This window comes from Archocentrus centrarchus, chromosome 16 (genome assembly GCF_007364275.1).
Source record: "Archocentrus centrarchus isolate MPI-CPG fArcCen1 chromosome 16, fArcCen1, whole genome shotgun sequence".
Classification (NCBI taxonomy): Eukaryota; Metazoa; Chordata; class Actinopteri; order Cichliformes; family Cichlidae; genus Archocentrus; species Archocentrus centrarchus.
This window is the reverse complement of record NC_044361.1, coordinates 24,328,338-24,347,211: the sequence shown is the minus strand read 5'-3', so window position 1 is coordinate 24,347,211 and position 18,874 is coordinate 24,328,338. Positions and strand designations below refer to the sequence as shown.

The 18,874-nt window shown below is 42.1% G+C and overlaps 1 protein-coding gene across 2 annotated transcripts in view; it reads right to left on the bottom strand.

Annotated features, from left to right (window-relative positions):
* Positions 1–12,907, bottom strand: part of efna3b (ephrin-A3b) — a 69,162-nt gene extending 56,255 nt beyond the window's left edge. Inside the window, exons 1-2 of one of the 2 annotated variants that reach the window (XM_030749147.1) lie at positions 12,489–12,907; positions 11,996–12,208 (exon numbers count right to left, since the gene is read on the bottom strand). In XM_030749147.1, coding sequence (XP_030605007.1) covers positions 11,996–12,105 — 110 coding nt within the window. In that variant the 5' untranslated portion in view covers positions 12,106–12,208; positions 12,489–12,907. Of the gene's footprint in view, positions 1–11,995; positions 12,314–12,488 lie in introns of those variants that run through there. The other variant, XM_030749148.1, reaches the window with a different exon arrangement.
* Positions 12,908–18,874: the final 5,967 nt, after the last annotated feature.

Genomic DNA, 18,874 nt, shown 5'->3' with positions numbered 1-18,874 from the left:
ACACACAAGCATGCATGTGCACACACAAACACAGGAAAACTGAAGGCAACGTTAAAACTGGCACGTAATCACAAGCAAAATAACGAGATTGAGACCAACATCGTCCATGACAGCAGCACGCGCCTGCTTGGCAGAACTTTTTTTAAAAAATCACACAGCTTGTTTTGTGCCACACCACCGAGAATCAGCAAACGTTATGGCACAAGGGCTGCATCTGATTCTATTCAGGCTCATTTAAACACTAATCAAGTCATCTAAACCTAAAGCTGTACTTGTAGTTGTGATTTATGCGCAAAACTAAGACAGCAAGCTATAGCTACAAAGGCAAATCATAGCTTCACCTACTTCATACAAAACCCAATCATTTTCAAGCCCTCTTACCAAGTGACTGAACCCGCAGCGCTCTGCTGCGGTGCTTTTGACAAACAGTTGGTTTCCATTTTAGATCATGGGAAATTCTGAGGGCAAGAAGCTGGAGATTCAAATGCCGTGACGTAGTCATGCAAACAGAAATCAATCATTTACATTAAACCAATAATTTAATGTTGTGCAAGTCTATGACACTATGCAAGATAACCACGTGGTCTAAGTGCGATTATGTGGTAAATCTGATTAAACGCTTACATTGCAATTGGATTCATAATTCTTTTGGATTACAGGACCTTATAAAAACAATAAGCTGATATGATAGCAAAAGCTAAAACAATCAATCAGCTACTAGTTAATTGGTTATTGCTAGCAGACAGAAAACAAGCAGTTTGGTGATGCCAGATGTCAAATATGACAGGCAAATTTCACTTTTCCTATTATATCACACAAATTATCTCAGAAAATTAGATAGTAGATTAAACTGCAGACAATATATCATCTTAAGCTGATTTAAATGACGATTTAAAAAAAAAAAAATTGTGCAAGGCCTAATGCATTTATTTTGATCCTAAAAAATTATTACTGTTGTGATGAAATTAATCATCTCTATGGTTATTTTTTAAACAAAAAATAAATAAAATAAAATAAAAATAGAAAACCCAAATAGAAAATATAAGACAAGGTGTTTTAAGTATTTTATCACACGAGACTGATAATGAAAATAAATCACCAGCTCCTCTAATTATTGTATATTCATGTCCGCTCCCTCTGCACCAACAGCATCCTTGATAAGCCACTTGGGGCTGGCTCAAACACCGAGTCAGTCCCATTAGATTAATCGGGTTCAAATGGCAAACTTTAGAGATGGCATTAGGATGTTCATAACATGATAGAAAACATCTTTTTTTAATAACTCACTCATTAGGATTTTGTACAAGTTTAAAGTTGGGGGTGTGGCCACTTTGCTTGACGGGTTCTGGCGATGCAGTGAACTGGATCTCCCAACAGTGTTCGTGATCTAAGTGCCTTTGGAAGTATTATTAATTATATGAAAATAATACAGCCTGCTGGCAGGCATTCAAGAGGCTTTTGCTTCAGTTCTGGGGGGTGAAATTGAAATTGCTGCTGTTGTTGTTCTGCTGTTTAGCTCTGATCAGTGGGTCTCTGTCTGTGCATTGCACCCATACAGTTTCGGCTCGCTATCTTAGCTTGCTAGTATTAGCTGGTAACTTAGCACTCCCATTTGTCTGCTGCTGGCTCCAGAATATGGTGATGACCATGAAACTAAACTGGAGTCTTCGGTGGCTGCATCTTTTACATACTATTTGTGCTCTATACAGAGACACAGAATAAAGATAAACAAACCAAAGTGTCATGAATGCAACAACCCTTACCATAGGATACAGCTTCAAAATCATTTCAGCTTTATCATCACACATAAATTTTCTGCAGGTGGTTTTCGAGCGACTGGTCTGCACTGACACATCAGACTGGCTGATTGTCAGCTTTACTGACTGGCTGCTGTGGCCATCAGGAGCACGGTGCTTGTGCAGCGAACATTTCTGCCTTCCTCTCTGGCCTGGCTGGGACTGATTAAAGCCTTCTGCTGAAACAAGGTCATAATTCACTTAGCCATTTCCCAATTTCCGCATAATTACCCTCCTGCTTCACAAACGCTAACACGCATGAACACACCCGCACCCGCACACATTCGCACTGAAGCTCAGACACAAACACATTTCCTCTCTGATTTGTGTCATTACTGAGAAGAGAGTGGTTAAAAGGTTTCAGAGTTGGCCTCTTAGTGACAGCTTAAATGGATAAAACCTCAATTAAAGACTCTCTCCCTCTCTGCCTGCTGTCTCTTTGTGGATGGAATAAGCATAATTCTGTGTCCTGTGCATTTTGCTGAAGCGAGGACTCTGCCTGGCCTTTTCCCCTCCCTCCAGGTGCTAAAGCAAACCTTCACAATCAAGACTTTCTCACCGTAATTGTTTTGAAAACCTGTTACAGAGAAGCTAACTTCCCAATAAAGGCCCTCATCATTCCCTCACAATTCAGATCTGATGATGTTTACGTCTTGATGAGCCGATAACAACATTCATAACTGAAGCTCAACAATAAGCATCACTTCTACCCAGCGAGCAGTGACAATAGAAACATTTCCTCTCCCTGCTGCTCCTCTGTCTTCTCCTGGCTGGCGTCAGTTGATTCCTGGTACGTGCCGGGTTTGACGAAAACAGCTGCATTTTTCACGTGCAACTGTATTGTCTTTATGCAGAGGATTACTAATTGTCACGTCGGTAGAGTTTATTAACGCTAGACCACTCCACTCTGTTGTGATCAGGCTCAGCATATGGCCTCAGACTGCCGCTCTGCTGCTATCATTAGCCGCGTCACAAGCACACTGTTAGAGCATCTGGTGTGTGCGTGCGAGTCTGTGTGTGTCTGTGCAAGAGCTGACAGTCATTATTAGTACCCCCAAAGCCCCTAGAGCACTGGTGGGGAATAGAATATAGAGAATGTTCACATATACTTCACACATACACATACACACACACACACACACACACACACACACACACACACACACACACACACGCACCAAAGCAGCTTGTAAACATCACAGCCTTGTTATTAGCACCTGATTACACTGCTGGAGCTTAGGCATCGGCTCAGCGTATTATGTACGTATCAACAACATCAGGTGTGCGCATCTGCGTGTGTGTGTGTGTGTTTTTGTGCTTTGCCTCCAGCTCATCACTACGGGACTTGTTCTCTGCGGACAATTTGCTCAAATTTAACACATGGGTGGGAAAGATAAATTCTTGTTGCACCCCACACTTTGCCTAAAATCTACAGATAACAAGGGAAGACGGTCATTCAATAATTTGGCTGTCACAGTAAAAGGCAATTCATCCACTCCAAACGGCACCGTTTGAAGTCAAAGCACTGCATGAGTCAGTGACTCTGATATGGTTCCTCTTGTTCTTACAATGTGATTTCTGAGGATATACCATCACTTTTTATTTGTGATCACACTGATGCTGTCCTGAGATAACCTCCAGGGTATGCTGAACGGTCCCCACAGACCTCCGCTTTAACAGCATAAACAGAAAAAAAATGATAATAATGTGTTTGTCTGTGTGAGCATGGTGTCCTTGTGGAATTATATCACTTAAATTATAAGGTCCAGCAATGGTAAGTGATGTGCCGCTGTTTGAGTACACTGTGTATTTAAGTGTGGGTCAGTGGTAAGAAAGCTTAACTTTTTTTTTTTAAGTCTAACAATGCATTTAATGTTAAATATTTTTTCAGTATACTTAGGTGAGAGGCCAAGAGCTGTGCCAGTCTGTGGTAATCCCGGTAAAAAAAAAAAGACGTATGTGATACAAAAATGTTATAGCAGCATCACACATTTATGTTCCTTACTGCACACAATAAGCCCAGGCATGACTGAGAGCAAGAGAGGACTGTCAGCCTCCAATGACGATTTAGTACCTAAGGGGGCTTCTCCATCAAACAAAGCAAAATATGCAAGAAAACTCTTCCTGCTAAAGGTGGAAACAACACACTTGTTTCACCACTTGAGGCAAAAACACACCGTCGAGTACAAACGGGCTACAAAATAAGAAATGCTAGAAGCTGGTTATGTGTGACCCAAATGTAAACAAATGACTCCACTATAGCAGAAAAGCAGGGCTTTAAGCAGCTGGTTGAAAAGTTCGACACAAAATACAACATCGCAGGTAGAAAATATTTTTCAGTTTTATTATGCGACAATACTGTGCAGCTCCTGAAGAGCCACAAGGCTAAGTTACTTTAGTTATTGTTAAACTATAGTTATTGTTAAACTAAAGTGTTAAGCAATCATGTTATACTTTTACTGAAAGTACTACACAGGGTACTTCTGTGCTTTCATTTGACTTCTGCTGTGTCACTGGATATCTTGCTGTGTCACTACTATTGTACTATAATGGTGCTGCTGGCACCTTGTTTCAAGAGATTAGCACTTCAGACTAGAAAGTGTGACATCAGTGACAGTAGTTCATTGAAAAAGAAGGATGGGAAAGGAACGTTGTTCATTATTGCAATTGAAATATAGTGATATCATTTTTGAGGCTATACTGCCCACACCTATAGACAACACAGAAATGGAAATGTGTCATTAGTCTCAGGAACAACTGATTCAAAGATGCTTAAAAAATGATTTTATTTTCTTGTAGTACTAGTCTTTCTCTCCTGAGGACCAAAGAAGAGTCAATGTTATTCAAAAACACTGAGATTAGGTAAAAGGAGAGCCGACTCATATTTGTCCCTGGCTGTATTTCAGATCCTATTTTGGCTGCAATCTCTTGTGCTTTGCTACAAAAGCTTTCCCACTGTTACTACAACACAGTGCAGTTTAGCAGTGAGTGTTGGACAGTGAGTAGAGTGAGACTAAGGAGGAAAGAATTTGCACCACATTTTTGAGCTCACCCAATTTTCACACCTGGCCAGAACCCAGGTGTGGTTGTCGGATTGTTGCTTCAGGAAAGTTGCATTAATTGGACAACACTGGCCCACCATGTCTGAACACCTGAGAGGAGCTTTTAATCACTTTAAGACTGTCCAGACAGCACTTCTGTGAGAGTATACAGTGGCCTTAACATAGAACAAAGCAATCACTCACACGCTCAGTCACATATGTAATGGCTGGCATGTGGCTGGAAGCACCAATAAAGAAACAAATGCACATTCTAAATGCCACACAGGCCGCGACCTAGAGCCATTTTTAAATAGCCATTTCTAAAGAAATTAATCTCAGGATGATGCATGATTGGAGATACAGAAATTATTATTATTATTTTTTTTTTTACAACATTTATGACTACAGAAAACCATCCCGTCTATTGCACAATCAAGCTTTTATAGTCTGTCATTTTCCCAGCAGGTGGCAAACATGATGATAAACAAATAGATGCACCCCTATATCAGCCCTATAATGGCATCGGCCGATATCGCCGGTCAGATAATAAAACGGCATTTATCAGTGTCAGGGGCTGCCATTTATCTGCCGTGTCACATCAGTGTGCACCTGCTGAAAGACAGAGTGTTGAAGACCTGAACGACTTTAAAACAGTTCAGTTTTTATGCATAATGCTGGTTTCCCTGGAAATAAAGGAGAAATACTAAGAAAAAACACCTAAATCAGCTTTTTTGGTCAATCTGTTTTAAAATTTTTTTTTTTTTTACTGCTTTTTGAAACATCGGTGTGGCTAAATCAAACACCCCATCACCAACTTCAAGTTACAAACTGGATGAAATACTTCAAATTAATTTGCTCTGAATGTAATGCTTTTTTTCGAATATGCAATTAAATCTTTACTAAAGGCAAATAAATCCAGAAATTGTATAGGACATGTTATTGATTATACTCATTGACCTACAAAGCTTCAATTCCAATCGCTGTGATACAATGAAAGAGGCCTTTGTGTCCCAAATCTGTGTTTTTATGGATTTTTCAATATCTTTAATCACATACGTCACTAATCCAAGCCCTCACATTGATAATTTCCAAGTAAATCCATATCACATTATCAGCACATATTGGTCATATGTGTATTGGACATTTGGCCAAATGATGCACATGACGTGCATTAACGTCGACTGGAAGCTGTTCTGTAGAGAAAACCTAGGTTGTCACACAAGTCGGTGACTTTCTGCATTCAAACCGATTTCTTCTGTATGTCATCCCGATAAAGTTTGTATAAAAACGCAGATGAAATTTAAAACTAACTAGGTCTGAAACAAATACAGCATTCATGTGCAGTTCACTGCAGCCCACCATACACCTCCACCTCCCTTGAGGTTGACTACCAAAAATAAATTCTCAACCAGTTAGAAGCACTGGCAGCGATACTGTCTCCTGTATTTAATTTTGGTTTTCTGGCCAATGTTTCAAATGTTTCAAACAAGCATCAAAAAACATACACCGATTTTACTTTTTAATTTTTTTTTTCTCATCAGAAAATAGGCATATTCTTTCTGGATCAATAATTTATTTTTCTTACCGAGGTTGTGTAGGATGATTAATTTACCAAAGACTGCTTAACTCAGCTCTGAGGCAGAAACCATTCCTACTCCCAGACAACATTTTGTCTGTAATTCTAACAGGGACTCTAAAAGGCTTGTTAACGACAGCCTGTGAAGCATTTGTGCTAACCACTGAGCCCCCAGAACAAGATCAGCAGTCACATAAATCAATACCAATCCCAGGTCACACATTTGTACCTGTGAGACCTTTACTTTCTGTCAGGCTTGATCACAATTGCCAGACTCACAGTGGCTCTCATATACATTCGGTGATAGTAGAATTACATCTGTAAAAATACCCCGTCTCCAAAAAAAAGAAGGGCTTTCTTTGAATCCAAACCATTACAGTGACCAGTTAGTGCTCGACTCAAGACCAAGCAAGCACCAACGCTTTACATCAGTGCTCCATTTTCACAGCAATGCTTCTGATTACTCAGTCGTGTAAGCGAGACAACGTTTGAGGAGATGAAAGGGCCAATCGAGATGCCAAAAAAAAAAAAAAACAAGGTGGGCTCGATTTTTCAGGCTTGTCTTTTTCTCTGTATCAATGAGTTCTTCATGTGTGAGCTGTGAGAAAGATACGCGACAGATGGCTTTGGTCAAAATTTCAAAGTGTAAAAGAGGAAAGGAGAAAAGAAACATGAAGAAGGTGTGGGTGAGGCAAGGTGAAGAGGATCTCAAAGCAGTGCAGCATACTTTCTAGCACATGCCGTTCAAGTTCATTTGACAAAGAAGGAAATGTCGTGCAAAATTCCCATTCAGCCACACAGCTCCCGAAATGCCACCACCCTATGAGTGCTTTCCCATCAGCCAACAGGAGAATGAAGGAAGGACACAAAGGTGGACGCACACCCTTCATATCTAGCTCATCCCCAAAGAAAAAAAAAAAAATTAGAGAAGAAAACTATTCATTTGTTTTCCTCCTTTGTGTCTCTTATTGCTCCTCTCACCTACCAGACAATAACTGTCCAATCAGAAAAATGATTGGAGAATACATACGCTTATATAAAAAGTGAGGAGCAGCACAGGACAGAGAAGACCACTGACTCTTATTATGCAAACAGGAGACATCCATCACACAGGTGTTCCCTATTGCTTTTAATTAATGACATCTTTCTGTGAGCGTCTGACACCACACACACACACACACACACACACACACACACACACACTTTCACACCCATGAACCAAAATCCATTCACCTGTACACTGTGTAGCCTTATGCTTCATTACTAATGAACAGTCTGATCAATGTGTCTACAGCACAGTTAGGACTATGTGTGAGGTTTTTGCCGCAAGGGTGCGTTAGCACACATCACACCCGTGGCACCTCAAACATCACGGATAGATGGGTTGTACACACATGTGCACGCGTGCACACGGGTGCGCCACGCGTCTAGTGATTGGGAGTAATGCTCTTCTCTGCGCAGCTACTCATAAATGTAAATACTGCTGTCCTAAGTAGGGCTCGGAAACAGATAGTTTCGTGTTGCTGTCAAGGGGAGTGTTGATTGGCCTGTTTAATCCGCCCGTCTGTTTCAGAGTTTCCCTCTTCCTTTCTCAGGCACAGGCCATGTGTTCAAACTCACCGCGTGGACCAGGCTACAGGCTGAGCATTATTATCATTATTACGAAGACCGTTGTCCACATGCTGAATTATAATTCAACACAAAATCCATCGTCCTCTCTTCTACAACCAGTCTCACAGTGTTTCTCTCTCACTGTCTCGCTCTTCTCAAATTCCTGGCATTATTTCTCTCCCGCCTTGCGTGACGTGTCTCTGTGTACTCTGACAAGCCGGATGAATATAAAACAAGTTCCACCTTGGCATCGATTACCACCCATACACATGTGCATTTGTATGAGGAGTAAATTCTGCCTGCAACAGCTGGCCTTATTCCAGAGGTATGCTTAGAGGTGACAGTGTCATGAACAAACACTTGCACACACACACACACACACACTGATAACACACATAATGCCTACAGTTTATGTGTTTGTTTATTCGCAGCCTAATCGCTCGAAAAATATACAACTGATAAATTAAGAGATATCAACAGATATCTATTATGCAAATCAGTTAACTGCTGTGTTATTAAATTACACACATCCACATGTATAGCCACGCACACACTCGCGTACGCACGCACTCACACTCACAGCAGTGGTTAATTGCCAGGTGGTGGATGATAATGTGTGATTTAACGGACTGATGGATTTGTTTTTGTTTCGGTCACCCATCAATGAACACAGACATCTGTAACAGGGCAAATACACACACAAACACTCGGTCTCACACACAAAAAATATGCACACCATTATACACACATTCATGCCCAGGGATATCAGTGACAAGTGACTGATAGGCAGTGGCACCAGTCTTTGTGCAAGACGCAAACGCGGGAAATGATCCATCTTCTGGAAGTTAAAAAAGTACACAGCAAGGATATGTGTGTGTGTTTTTTTACGTGCACACACAATGTTGCAGATGTAAGTGGGCGAGCTAGCATGCGCACAAATGTAGGCCTGCAGACCCACATTTCTGCAAGCATGTGTATGTGAAACAGTGTGTGTGTGTGTGTGTGTGTGGGAAATAGTTAATGCTTGGTAACAGTCTCAGCCTGTCTCTTGTGGTTGATGAGTGGCTTGGGGTCAGAAGCTGGTTGAGAAACTGCTGGGTCCTGAGGCTTTACAATGTGTTTACCACTCAATCTGACAGCAATACTACAGCTTATTATTGGCCTTCTAAACCTCCACACTACACTGCAAGTTAGAGAAACTCCAGGGAGGCGGATCGCCAACGGCTAAAGACACGCCAAGCCAACCTTACAAATGTCGGATGTTGTGCTGTCGAGTGCAAAGATTAAAATAAATGCTGGAAATAGGATCTGCGCTGTTGAAAAATGGTTCAGTAGTGTATGAAAGAGTAGATTAGACAGACTCTCCAGCAGTTTATCTGTCTTTTATGTGCCACTGTCCATGGCCCCTTTGTCTCCTAACTCACTAAGTAGGCTGAATTGAAAAAGTTAGCCCCGCTCAGTGCCCGTGCATTGTCATTGTGCATGTGTGCAGTGAGAACGAGAAAGAGAGGAAAAGACGGGAAGATCAGGGATGAGGTAGGTCCACTGAGATGCAGCGTGTTCTTTAATTAAACACAGTCTTTTATAAAAGGCTCACACTGCAGGGGCTAAGAATATTCTGCCACTGGGATGAAAACAGTATTGGCAGTGAACGTGCAGAGAGAGAGAAGGCTGACTGCCGGGCTCTGCAGTGCCCGAGTCCTGGACAGTCAGGTTAAAGGTTAGGCTGCTCCAGACTGCTCGAGGTCTCCCTCTGCTTTTGCCGGAAAGAAAAAAAAATGACTGCATGCTGAATGTACAGGGAAAAAAAAAAAAAAAAATCAGCTGAATTTGCTTAATTGATTTTGCACTTCACGAAGGTTAACGCAGCTCACGTTACATCGAGCTGATTGAGCCGAGATCTGGGGTTCACGTCCTGCCTTTCCTTTATGCCTTTAAGCGTGTTTCTTTTTCCTGCATTTTACTTAAATCAACTTCTGTCTCTTATATGAAAAGCGAAGGTGGAATTTCATTAGCATTTATTATCAAATTTTTATGGGGGGGTGTAGAAATTGAATATGAGCACCCTCCACCTGGGTGGTGCTCGAAGAAAAATATCAGCTAAAATGCATTAGCAGCAACTGTGCGTGCAATATTAGCTTCTCTAAAATGTGCAGAAATTATTTTCTCACTTTCAGGAAAACTAATATTGTTTCCGCTCACGTCGCAATGAATATCCTTATACTTTCTACATCTATTACTTCATGCAGTACTTTATATGTAGTAATGCTATTGCGAGGTATAATTTCACTTGCCTCTCTCTGTTTTATTCCATGCTGTAAACTAAAATCACTGGCTTTGAGTTACTGTTGGCGGGCAGAATCATTCGTCCCACTGAAAAAAAACAAAACAAAAAACAACAGCGTTTTTCGCTTTGTTTATGCTTTTAATAAGCACAGTCATAAAAGAATCGCTATTTATCCGAATGCACATTCGATGAGGCCGGTAAATTCTGTTGAAGAGGTAAATACCACATGCTGAGAAGCTGTGAGCGACACCTTGTAGGTGAAACATTTCCTACACAAAGACAGGATTCACTGCAAGACGGAGGGCAAAAAGGAAGGTGTGTGCTCTCCTCTGTACTTCTGACACATAAAATGTTGATTTTGCGACATTATTGAGACATGGCGAATACAGCAAATCTAACAACTTACTGAAAATGCAGCTTCCACATATCATCTGTGTTAACTCGGGCATAGGACAAAGTGCCTGTAGGCCATGTTGAAACATGGCTGTTAAAATGTCTTACTAGGAATTGTAGTGTGTTGCTGCAGACTGAGACTTCATTCTCAAGAATCCAGTAGCAGAGCCCTGGACTCAAGAGGACGGTATTAAAAAGGCAGCTTTCCAAAAAAAAAAAAGAAAAAGAAAAAAAAAAACAAAAGATGAGAGAGAAAAAACACTTTTTCACTTGAATCAAGATAGGGGTGAGGAGAGAAGGATTAGGGGGATAACAAAAAGGCCAACGGACTGAGTGTAAACAAGAAAGGGGGTTAGGAAGGGATAGAAGGAGAGAGCAAGTTGGAGAGAGAGCGGGAAGGAGAGATTGAATAGTGACACTGCTACAACACAATGGGGTCAGGATGAAGAAGTGCTCCTAATTGAACCAGATAGAGGAGAAGACAGAGAGAAAAAAGGCCCTGAAAGACTGTGAGAGGAGAGGAAGGCAAGAGAATCACATGTGATTTTCTTCCTTTTCTTCTCTCTGCTCTCATCCACCGTGGACAGGCAGGTATAGGAGACATGGGAGAAAAAGAAGGGGATAGCATGTGATTGGTGGTGGAGTAGGGAACAGAAACCAAATATGTCTGACCAGTTGTGCAAACAGAAGGTGTTGAAAAGATGGTTTGGAGCCACCTTGACTTCACAGCAGGGGTCTGACAGAGCTGTTTGGGGCTCAAAAATAGCTTAGAAGAAACGTGAGAGGCCTGCTTAAACAGTCACTGTGGATCTGCATCATTTCTTCCGTTGAGTAAAAAGAATATAGATGGGAAAGGTGGTTGCTGTAACCCCGATAAAGGCTTTAGAGGTATGCAAGCATGCACGGCTCCGAACAAAAATAAACAAGTGATGGAAGTTGAAATGTGATGGTACAAATATGTGACCCGATCGGGCAAAAGGAGTCGGAAGTCGCAGGGGCTAATTCTTAGGCAAATAACATATAAATCAGCGCTGTATTTCGGGTCATTTCCGGGTTCACGGGATGTTCTTAGGAACAAGGGAGAGATCGCTTACATGTCATCATTAAAATGAATTTTAATGATCGGGTCACATATGCCGGCTCGGGCCAGAGAGCGCACAACACATTTTTCTTCCCTTTAGAATAGGCAGATCAAAAGAAATAGTACATACACACACACACACACACACACACACACACACACACACACACACACACACACACACAGTTAAACATAAGAATGGGGTCTTACTGTATGTTAGAGCTGTTCCAGTAAACGGTATGCCTGTTGGCTGACACCTGGAGCAGGTTCGCCCAGGTGAGACTCGTTAGCACCCAGAGAGACAGCGCTACCAGAGCCATGCTCTCGGCTCCTTTCTCGGACTCCGTTCCTTTGGTCTCTCCGGCCACACTCTCGGTCCCTTCACCCCACCAACCAACGCGAGTCAAACATCCCAGCAAATGCCTAACAAACGGGAGAGGGGGAAAACAAAAGCTTCATGCATGCATTCAAACGGATACCTTCAAAGTCCATACCTGATGTAGTTAATAAGTGTTGGAAAACTCAAAAGTCTATTGTGGTGTAAAGTGACTGAGCACCCTCCCCTCCACCGTAAACCAGACTCTGCGAACCTCCTCCCCTCCCTCCCCAACAAATCCTGGGGTTTCAAGTAAGGGGGGCGGGGGGAAGTTATGGTCCGTATGTGCGGTCCCCCTTTATGACTGAGCTGATCCTCTCTTCTCACCGGGAACTGCTGCTTGTGAGCCCGCCAGTGGAGTGTGGGAGGGCGGTACTGGGTCCAAACGGGAGGTCGGTCTTTCGCCGAGCATCAAACAGCCCGGTGAGCCCGGAAAGAGTTACGTGCTGCAGATGTGGAAAAAGGCTCAGGCTACTGAAGAAAAATGAAGGATGGAAAAAAAAAAAAAAAAACGAGGCAAAAATAATAGATACTGAGCAAGTCCTCCTCTTTTTAACTGTTCTTTTTTTTCTTTATCAGGGAGCTACTGCAGTTCTTTTTCCGTCCAAGGATCCAAGAGATGCAAAGCACGCCACTGAGCTCTATTATCGCTGCAAACAATTCAACCAGCCAGTTTCATTAGGTCTTCAAGACTCTTTCCGACAACCATCCTTTACGCTGAGCACCCTGCCCACCCGTCTCTCTCCTTTCTCTCTCTCCTCCTTCTCCGCCTCTCTGTTTGGTAGGCAGCACTCGTTCACTTTCTAACTCCACCCCCAGCGAGCGACAAAAGCGCATTCCTCCAATATTGTGGCCGAGCTGCAGTCCATCAGGCATCACTGTAACTTTAAGTTTGTGTGTGTGTGTGTGTGTGTGTGTGTGTGTGTGTGTGTGTGTGTGTGAACTATTCGACCTCCACTAATGGCGTAAAAGTAAAAAGCTCCGTCCCCCCCCCCCCCCCCCCCCCCCCCCCCCCCCCCAAGAGAAGTCTGCAACGACCATCTGTATTTATACTCCCTCACCGCACTAAAACATACACACACACACCGACATACATCTGTGTGTGTGTGTGTGTGTGTGTGTGTGTGCGCGCGCGCGCGGATGTTTCCATTTATTACAAAGGCTAAAAACATGCGTACACTGTCGTGCTTACAGGCCTGTTCCCCTCAACTAGCTATCTTTAATCCCCAGACACTAAGTCAGTTTAATATAGCACTATTGGACTATCATCTGCTGTTGCGTTACTGGTGCAGCGCACGCACGTTGATACAACGAAAACATACAAGAACGGTACGTTTGTAGATCACGTGCCGTTAAAAAGTCGCGTGCCTTCATAACATTAAGTTTCTGATAGATTTTGGGTCCTTTGCATGTCCTGCAGGGATAAGGTAAAAGTAATCCCCTCCCCACACCACCACTTTCACCTCTACTATCCAAACCGTGGATCCAAGGTAGGTGTGTGTGTGTGTGTGTGTGTGCGCGTGTGCGTGTGTGTGTGTGTGTGTGTGTGTGTGTGTGTGTGTGTGAGAGAGAGAGAGAGAGAGAGAGTGAAAGAGACCAGACAGGGAAAGAGACACGGGGAGAGAGGGAGAGAAATTGCAGGTAGGAGAAAGATTGTTACAGTTTTCTAGCTGCCTGCGGGGAATGAGTTGGTTAAGGATAAGTCAGAATGATTTATTGGGAGAAAAAAGGAGGGAAATGGAGAGAAGGAGAGCAAGAAAGAGAGAGAGAGAGGGATGAGATGCCATCGGGGAATCCCTCTGTCTTCTCCGGTCTTTTCACCTCTCTCACAAGCTGTCCATTTTATCCCCCTCTCCATCCCTGCTTCCTCTTCTTTTCACCTTTTTTCCCCCTCAGATTTCCAATGAAAATTTTCTCCTCTGTGTGATACCTGGTAGTTTGCTTCTGTCTTTTGTTAGCTCTGTGTCTGGTGTTGTCAAGATCTCCTCTGCTCCTCTCTCCAGCTCTCTGTTACATCAGGGATGCTATTTTTTTAATGAGCACTCCTCCTTTTTCCTCTTCTGCTTGCTTCTGTCTATCATTCTTCCTCACCCTGTCCAGTTCATGCCTCTTGCTATGACTAGACTGTGCAGTATCACAGCAGCACAGTCAAACATCTGGTACAGTTAATTAGGGAATGTTTAGTATTTCAGTCTTTCTGCCTTAATTTTAAAAGATTAGAGTTTGAACTTTGAGAAAATAGCGATATTTGAGTTTTGAGATCAGTATGTGTGCTAAGTATGAAAAGGTTATTTTCAGCTCAGCAATAAATTATGCTTTCTCTTGCCCCCCCTTTTTTTTCTACCTGCCTACTTTTAATTTCACCTCAAAAATAAACAATAAAATAAAGAGATTAAAAAAAAAAACTTGCCATTTTCAGGTTTTATGCTAAGCTAACTGCTGACTAGCATCTTAATCAGCAGCCAGATATATTTCATTTTTCTACAGCTCTCATAAGCATAAGCAAATTTCCCAAGTTGTTGTCACAGAGTCTTTATGGTGATGAACAACCTTTTTCTTACCTATGATACAGTATTACCAACTCAAGCGGTACTTAGTAACATTTTCTGGAGGGTTAAATTGCATCTCATTGCCCTTTTATAACAAATGGAATTTATTGAGGTGTTATTGTGCAACCTTATGTCTCATCAAAATAAGCAGTCCACAGTATTTCCTTCCATGGGCTATTGGTTTTTAATGCAAAGCAGAGATACATAAAGATGCCATGTGATGATGAGACATGGGTAAAAGGTCCTGAGTAAGTGAGAATATTTGTGAAGCCTGTGTCTTTTACCATAGATGTAAGCAAGGAAATCTAAATTTATAGTTAAGAGGAAATGCCCTTTATATCCCAGCCTATGGCGCATGGGTGACTGAGCATATAGAGGCTACAAGATATTGGTTGTAAATATCTTATATGACTGTGTTTTAAAGGAAACTATAAATCAAGACGACAAAGTTGTGCCTCGCAGAGGCGGGGTTCTGGTTCTTTTTTTTTGAATAATAAAAATTCTATTTCCTGCTTTTCCATTTGGTTTCCCTTAAACAGACACTGACATGCTCTGTTTCAGCAAACGCCCCTGTCAATTCTAATCATCCAGTTTGGATTTTTCAGGCGTGGGTTGCAGTGCTATTGGATTACTTTTCTATTGGGGTTATTATGAGAAACGACCTCAGGGCTGACTGCATGCGGTGACACAGAGGCTCTTATGACATTTCCAACCCATAGCTGGCCAACAACACATCTGTCAAGGGCTTCTTTCTGAAACCTTAAAATCTAATCGGAGCTTTCTCACAGCACTGATAATAGGATATTAGGCCCCTATAGGGCTCACATCCCTCTCCTGGGGCACCAGAAAGTAAGCACTGCACAGATGAATTCAGGGTTCTTGTATGTGCATGAACATCATGCGAATATACAGCAAAGACTTTTTTTTTGAATACTTTTATTGTGATGTCATTCTTGAACTGGGGGTCTCTTTCTCACTCTGCCTCCTGCTCGCTCCGTTTCTTGGCCTGCTTCGCTGTTCACTGTTGTGTTAGTAAATTGTACTGACACTCCTCCCGCCTCCTCCTGCTCCCTCACCACCTCTGCTGCTCTCCCTCCCTCCCTGTCCCTCTCTCACCCGACTGACTGACACGAATTTTCAATTTCTCTGTTTACCTTTCACTGCTGTGCCTAAAACAACACTGGTACAGCCTAAGAGCAAGGAGGAGACTGGGGGAGTGTGCGCGGTGTGTGTGGGGTGGAGATGGAGATGAGTACGGAAGTGTGTCGTTGGAGGAAAAAAAAGAGAGAGAGAAGGAAAGGTGCCACTAAGATTGGATGTGGAGGAGGGGGTAGACGCATAAAAAAAAAAAAAAACGAAACAGGTGCAAAAAGAGAGAACAGGGCTTTCTCTGTGTTTTGGTTGGAGGAGAATCCAAGGGGGAAAGAGGAAGAAAAAGGAATGAGGGGTTAAGGGAAGGAGAAGGGGAGCTGATACTTTTGAACAGTCACGCAAACTGATCCAGAGGAGGGGATGGAGGAGATGAGAGAGAAGAGGAGTGAAGAGAGAGACGAGAGGAAAGGGAAACGAGAGAGTGGAAGAGAATGTAAGTCAGGGTTGGGAGAAAAAGTTAGATGGGGCACAGAACATTAGGAGTGCAATGAGATATAGAGAGAGAGTGTGTGTGTGTGTGTGGGAGATTTATAGAGGTACAGAAAGAGGGAGAGGACAGCAAGAGTGATGTGTGGAGAGAGGGTTTTTTAAGATGGTGAAGAGATGGAGGAAGAGGGGGTAGAGAGGGCGTATATAGAAAGAGAGAAAGAAAGAGAGAGCTCAGAATAGATACGCTCTCAACGGCATGAAATATTGAACGAAAGAGCCGAACACAAGGAGGGGCAAAGAAAATGGAGGGACTGATAAAGACAAATACAATCGTTTTGTGTGTGTGTGTGTGTGTGTGTTTATGTGTGTGTGTTGTTTTGGAGACAGAGGAAGATGAGGGAGAAGAAGAGTAGGTGACAGGAATATGAAGAATAGTCGCTTGTGGCTGAAGACCATCACACACGCACGCACGTGCACCCACACACACATACATACATACGCACAAGTACACGCACTCCAACACACTGGTGTTGCTTTGAGTTTAGATTACTCCCATGTGTGGAGGAGCTGGAGTGGAATTTGGTGGTGTTGAAAATATCACACTGCAGAATACATTTCATCACTACTTGCACCATCCCAACACACACTCACACACCCATACACATTGGCACACATGCAACCCCACCACACACACACACACACACACACACACACACACGTACACACGCACACACCCCACATCCTTTGATCTCGCTTCTCACTGATCTTCTCCCCTTCCATGTCAAATATTTAGGCTGCGTTTGGCAGGTTTGACGAAAATTACCATGGAGAAATGATTTTATTTATTTAACTTCCACATCATCAGAAGTCAGTGTCAGTAGCTCGGAAAAGGATGATCCCAAATTTCAATGAGAAGAGACTGGCATTGATCCAAAAAAACTGGAATGTTGACTTTCCTGATTCACGTGCTATTTTAATGCAGGGAATCACTCTTGATAGATTTCTTAGAAGGAAAAAAAAAGAACATCAGAGATCCATTTAGAAAAGTAGGAAGAAGTTTAGATGGCTTTAGAAGATGCTACACTCTGCCATCCAGATACACATGCAAACACACAGAAATCCACACTGCAGTGATGAGTAAACACTCTCGCTGTTTCTGTCATTTTGCAGTTGAGTGTTGAGATTATGTCTCACTTTGGATAAATAACTGTAATTTTTAATTGACGCAGCCCTTCGGGGAATCTTAATTTTTAGCTGAGCCTGAGCGGTGTCTCATTTTAACAATAGCATTCATGCAAATATCTAACCAGCATCTCACACCTAGAGAGAATGAGCGCATCTCGCTTCTCTCTCCCTCTCTCTCTCTCTCTCTCTTACTGTCACACTCACACACAGACGTGCAGTCACTTACTCTGCATTTTTTTTTTAAAGCAAAGATCTTGACATAAATCAGATAGGGTGCACTGCTGAAGAGAGAGATGAGCTTGCAGCAGATAAAGAAGAAAGAAAAGGAGAAAGAAGGAGAGATGCAGCTGTACTGGGCTTACCTTCTCTATAGCGTGTCCCTTTAAAAACTACACAAACATTTTTGCTGTCTGTGTACAACATTTTAGACAAATACAGGTTACTTGACAGGATTTTATACAAGAATTGAATGCCACATGAAATAAGTAAAACAGATATTGACTGAAATAATTATTTCCTAAATAAAAAAGGTTAATATAATTTCATAGTTTACAGTTTCAAAATTTTAACAGTTCAAAAGTTAAGATATTAGTTTTAGTAAAAGAATGAACAGTGAAAATGTAACAGACTGCACCACAGTGAAAAAGTGGTGTTCCTTGGATTCAATTTTAAAGGTTTTCGAGCGCCATCCTTTCAAATGAAATTAACTGTAATGATTACAGTGCAACATCTATGTGTGACAAACTGAGCAGCAACTACACAAGATGACCCAGATTTCAGAGTTCAGAATAAAAGTTAAAGCACAAAATTTCTTAATGTAAGAAAGCCAACTACAAGAGGACAGATCAACTGACTGGTAAATGCCAAACAGGGGAAAGTGTGTGTGTGTTTGTTTGTTAACTTTGGATTAAGCTGGCAAAATGTTAAATTTGTGGTTGGCTTAAGTGCCAAAATTAACTAAAGCATATCAAGTCAATTAGGTGTTCTTTTGCTACAGCCATCCCAAAGCGACGGCATCTGAGTCAGCTCAGCATTTTAATACACATCCTCGCAAATGCAGGCATGTGAAAAAGAAAGTTTTCACAGGACTCTGTGCAGTCTTGTGAAGAAGTAAGTACATCCTTACTGCTCCCATGAGAACAAACACAGTAGGTGTCAGCTAGGTGCTGCTAACCAAATGCATTTGATTAATTGATCATCAGTAAGTGTGATCACCTTATAAAAGAAGAGGTTTTGGCAGTTTGCTGCTCTGGAGCATTCAGGTATGTGTTAACACATTGCTACAATCTTCCCAGGAGTGGATGTCCGTGCAGTTCATACCATGTTAAATGTTAAAAGTTAATCACAGTACAATTAGAAAAAGACTGAGCAACTATGTCCTGTTTGAAAGGGTTGCCA